The sequence below is a fragment of the Rhipicephalus microplus genome, chromosome 2 (assembly GCF_043290135.1).
Source record: "Rhipicephalus microplus isolate Deutch F79 chromosome 2, USDA_Rmic, whole genome shotgun sequence".
In the NCBI taxonomy this organism is placed as follows: domain Eukaryota; kingdom Metazoa; phylum Arthropoda; class Arachnida; order Ixodida; family Ixodidae; genus Rhipicephalus; species Rhipicephalus microplus.
In genome coordinates, this window is record NC_134701.1 from 190294081 (window position 1) to 190298890 (window position 4810).

At 48.7% G+C, this 4810-nt stretch overlaps 1 protein-coding gene across 1 annotated transcript; it reads left to right on the top strand.

Moving 5' to 3' along the window:
* The first annotated feature begins 907 nt into the window (after positions 1–907).
* Positions 908–3553, top strand: LOC142793060 (general transcription factor 3C polypeptide 3-like). Its single transcript, XM_075885731.1, has one exon. It carries the CDS (start codon positions 908–910, stop codon positions 3551–3553), a length of 2646 nt encoding a protein of 881 aa, XP_075741846.1.
* Positions 3554–4810: the final 1257 nt, after the last annotated feature.

Below are 4810 nucleotides of genomic sequence, written 5' to 3' on the forward strand. Positions count from 1 at the left end.
TAAATTTTATATTCTGTAGATATCTGTTTTATTTGTTTTCCTCAGTCGAATATGAAATGATTTGATCCTCAATATAATAACTGCCGGTTTAATGAAGAATCCCCTGTAGTGGGTACGAGCCAAACAGTAACAAGCAAGCAAACAAGCAAGCAAGTGTTGCTATAGAAGCAATGCGTAAAATATTGAGATCATTCACCTTGTACTCAGACAATCCCCTCTATATGGTACGAGCCATGTTCAGAGGAAAACAACTTCTCTTGCTCTCACATTTGGTCACTATAAGGTATTGATAACAGAGTTTAGCAGAGTTTAAGTGTATAGTCTGAACTTGGACGTATAATGAATGAAATACCTATCTATAAAAGAATGACTACGTCAGCGGTATATAAGGAAAAAGTATCAGTTGGTTTGTTTGTAAAACTGAAAAATTGGAGTTAAGGTTTGCAATGCCGACTGTTAAACCGAGATGCTTGACGTAAAGCTTCACAGAATGATATCTGACGCATGCCTCTCGGCGTTTGATTACTCGATCGGCGTCTGATATTTCCCGGGTTAGCTGGATCATACATTTAAGAAGACTTCCCTTTTGTATAACAGGGAATGCCACTTACTGTGTACAATGCGCGGCCACCTGCGGCACGCAATATAATTTTAATAGAGGCTGTTCTTTCGAGTTCATGTTATGGAGTGGCCCGAGTTGCCAACATTGCCACTGCTAAGTAAAATAATGTAAATGGCGACGTAAGTTCATTCGACAAATTTTGTGCCACAATTTTAGGTGTAATAAGAGTGTTTGCTGCTAATGCGTGATAAAATACGATCACGCCTATTTTGCTCATCACCACTTTTTTGTTGTGGGTGGTCGCCACTGTGCAGGTATAATCGTGATCATGAATAAGCAGCGGTGATGTCCGACGAGACGGATTCGTTCAAGCCCAGTCTCGGCGAAATGAGCGACGACCAGAGAGATGAGGACATAGCCTTAACTAGCTATCTGCATCAAGGCGACTTGCTGTACGATGACAGCTCATCGGAGAGCTGTGTGAGTGATGAAACGACCCCGCAGACATCGGAGTACAGTGACGCGACTGACACGGACGATGACGAAGGGCAGTGCGAGATGCTAGATTCCACGGGCACGGCCGCGGAGACCACGATTGACAGATTAGTAGAATGTGTAGATTCGTTCCTCGCCCCCGAAGATGAAGAATCCGAAGAGGATGACGCGCTGGAAGAAAACGTCGTCGAGGATCGCCCCCAGGAAACGAGAAACGTTGCGAAAAGGTTGCCGCGTTATCTTCGGGGACTAATGGGTGAGGCGAACATGTGCTTCGCTCGAGGCCGTTACGAAGACGCTGTCAAGATGTGCCTCGAGATTGTCCGGCTTGCGCCCACTTCGCCGCTTCCCTTCCAGACACTCGCCATGATCTACGAGGAGCTACGAGATCTGAATCGGTCGTTGCAGTTCGGCTTGATCGCGGCCTACTTGGGTACGCAGGACGCCTCCGAGTGGAGCCGTTTGGCGCAGCTTTGCCTGGAGCAGGGTCTCGTCCGTAAAGCGGCTTTGTGTCTGATTAGGGCTCTTAGGGTTGATCCGCACGACTTGGAAATGCGGCGCTTACTGTGTACGCTGTACGAGCAGCTGGGTGACGAACATCGAGCGCTGGTATCATGCGCAGTCCTCGCACGTCGAATAGAGGAACCTGACGAATGCCTGCTGCTGTCTCGACGCCTTGTGGATGTCTTCCGCAGTCGTCAAAACCTGCCTTCGGCTGTGCGAGTTCTCCTGGATGCCGCCACTAAGTTTCCCGCGCACATCACAGCTGAAGACATCCACACGCTGCTGGAGATGCAACTGACGCTGAAAATGCACTCGGCTGCCCTGCTAGTGCTTCACGATCATTGCGGAGTTCAGCTGCTGCCGCTGCCGGAGGGGCACAAAACAATCACCGCCGAACTACTTGAAGACTCTCTCGACGCCTTTGAGAAATGCCTGGTGCCTGCTGAGCTTTGCATTGACATAAAGACGAAGCTTGTGGTTTGTGTAATACACTTGGGTGGCCGGCATCTTGTTATGGATCTTGTGAGAGAAATGAAGCGTGAGCTGGACCCCGAAAAGTCTGGCGATTTTTTGCTGAATGTGGCTGAAGCCTTCATGGAAGCGGAATTCGAGAACGATGCACTACCGCTGCTGCGTATGCTTGTGCGCACTTGCAACTATGGGACGGCGGCCGTTTGGCTCCTATACGCGGAATGTCTGAAGCGACTCGGCCGCCACCAAGAGGCGACAAAGGCGTACGAACGCACGTGCGAGCTGGCACCACGCCACGCACCGTCCCGCCTCTCCCTGGGCCAGCTGTTGGACGCGCAGGGGCTTCGGGACCAGGCCATCGACTGTCTCGCCACCGATTCCCGACAGCTGCACGACACCAAGGACAGCACGCCAGAGCGGCAGCAGGATTCGGCGTCCGTGCTGCTTTGTCAGGCGCGGCTATTGTGGGATTCCGGACAGCGCGAGGCTTTTATTGAATCGGCCATGACGCTGGTGCGGGCACACTGTTTGTCTGTCTGTTCGACAGAAGAATACGATGCGGTGTACTCAAATACGTATCACTTGAGTCGCATGAAGGTACTACGTGAACTGCATGAGAAACGCGGCTTCACACCGGGCTGGCTCACAATGGAGAGTGGCGTGTCTGTCGACGATCTGCAGGCATGCTTCCTCGAGCTCTACCGAGCACTGCAAGAGACCGGCCGCATGGACGACCTGAGGCAAGTCGCGACGGAAGTTCTCGTCGCGCCCATGTTCAATAAAGACGCAACGAGCACTGAGGAGCTGGAGTTCTTGAGCTTTCTAGCCCATTACCAGGACCCAGACAACGTAGAGCACAGCTTTGCCATCATCCGTGCCATGGTGCTCAAGTATCCGAACCAAGTACGTGCGTGGAATTTGCTGGGTCTCGTGGCCAACAAAATACCGGCGTGGCGTAAGAAGGGATTCTACCTCCGGCTACTATACAAGCACGAGAATAGTCTGCCACTTGGTGTGCTCGTCGCTCACAACGCTTTTCTCTGTGCGAACTACAAGCACGCTCTGGCAGAGTACACGCAACTTCTTTGCCATGTCGGAAAGGAAGAGCCAATGCTGTTGCTGTGCTCAGGCATAAGCCTAATGCGTTTGGCGGGACAACAGTTGACACTAAACCAAAATTGTCCAGGGAGCCGAAAGTCTGCAGGGGTTCAGAAGTCTCCAAGGAAGTTTTACTGGCTGGCCACTCAAGGGATGACCTTCTTGTGCCGCTATTTGCGTGCTCGAGGCAGTGATTGTCAGGAGGCCCTTTTTAACGTAGGACGCGCTCTTCACGAGCTGGGCTACCCGCACATGGCTGTCAACATGTATCAACGGGCACTCGCCGCACCACCGGCTGTGCAGGAGATGCCAGAGGTATTTGACCTGCGACGGGAGATAGCTTTCAACCTCAGCCTTTTGTACCAGCGCGGAGGCAACAACGAATTGGCCGATTGGTGCATTAACCACTACTGCGTCATTTGAATAGGAGATCGTTGTAATTGGTTCAATTTTCAAATTTTGTGCAGTCTCCACGCAACCACATTCCGCAATCGTTATCAAAGTGCACTATTACCGTTGATCATGGTTTGAGACTGCCAACTCATGCCGAAGCAGGACAGGCGAACTCTCAGTCGCTGTTAAGAGTATACGCCTTTCGCATCTTCGGTTCAGAAGCTTTAGCCGAAGCGCTCATTCTCAAAATGAGCTTCGGCCAGCTTTCTGTGCGTAGGTTTCAGTTTCGTGGCTCAAGCAATTTGTTCAATTTGGAGATACGTATATTCACGGCTAATAAGACGAATCACTTTCGCGTTCAGTAAACCACAGAATATGCATGGATGTCTTGCTTGTGCTTCCGCAACTTCAATTTACGTATCTTGGTCTCAAGCTTTGACGCTAAATGCGTTGTGTCTTCCTTCGAGTGGTGAAGCTTGACAAATGTGTTATGCCTCTGACGTGATCCTATTGGCGTATCTTTATAAGGAAAAAGTTATAATTTGCATATTGTTTATAACGCCAATCGCGCATGACGTGCAATTTTACGTCGTTATAACAGAGCTGAATGGCCGATTTCGTCAGTGCCTTTGAATTATGTAGAAGAATAATGATAGTGTTTTGGTGTTTTTTCGTTTGGCCTGTATTCTTCACTTGAGATGCGAAATCTCCTGAACGGGACAATAGCAGTGGGGGGAGGGGTGGATGAATTAAAGGCAGAATTAGAGACGTCATTGTTGCCGCAAGCTGTTATCGCTTTTTTTTCATCTTCAGTTCTTTTCAAACACATGTACGCGTGCTCACGTAAAGAAGGCGTGCTCATTTAAGATTCTGCAGCCCGCGTTTGTTGTCCATCTGTGAACGCGTGCAATTGAAATGCTATAGAAATGAGAGTGAAATGTCTCATGATATCCGAGACAGCCTACGCCAAGCGGCTGGATGTGATTTCTCGCCGTCCTGTTTCGATTCGAGTGGAAACGTCTCGCGCACATTCGAGTTCGCTTCAAATAGCTTATGATAACTTTAAAAAAAAGCAAAAGCGCTGACTTTTCGGGTACAACCTCTTGAGTATCTTGTATTGTTATCTTTGTAACCCTATAGATGTTATGTAAAATTTTGAGAGTATGTATCACAATGTTTTTATTCTTTGTAAATTTACTCTTGTGAAAATCCCTGCTGGGATTGATGGTATCCCTAAATAAATAAATAAATTAAAATAAATATTGGGTATACTTCTTATTAGTTTCA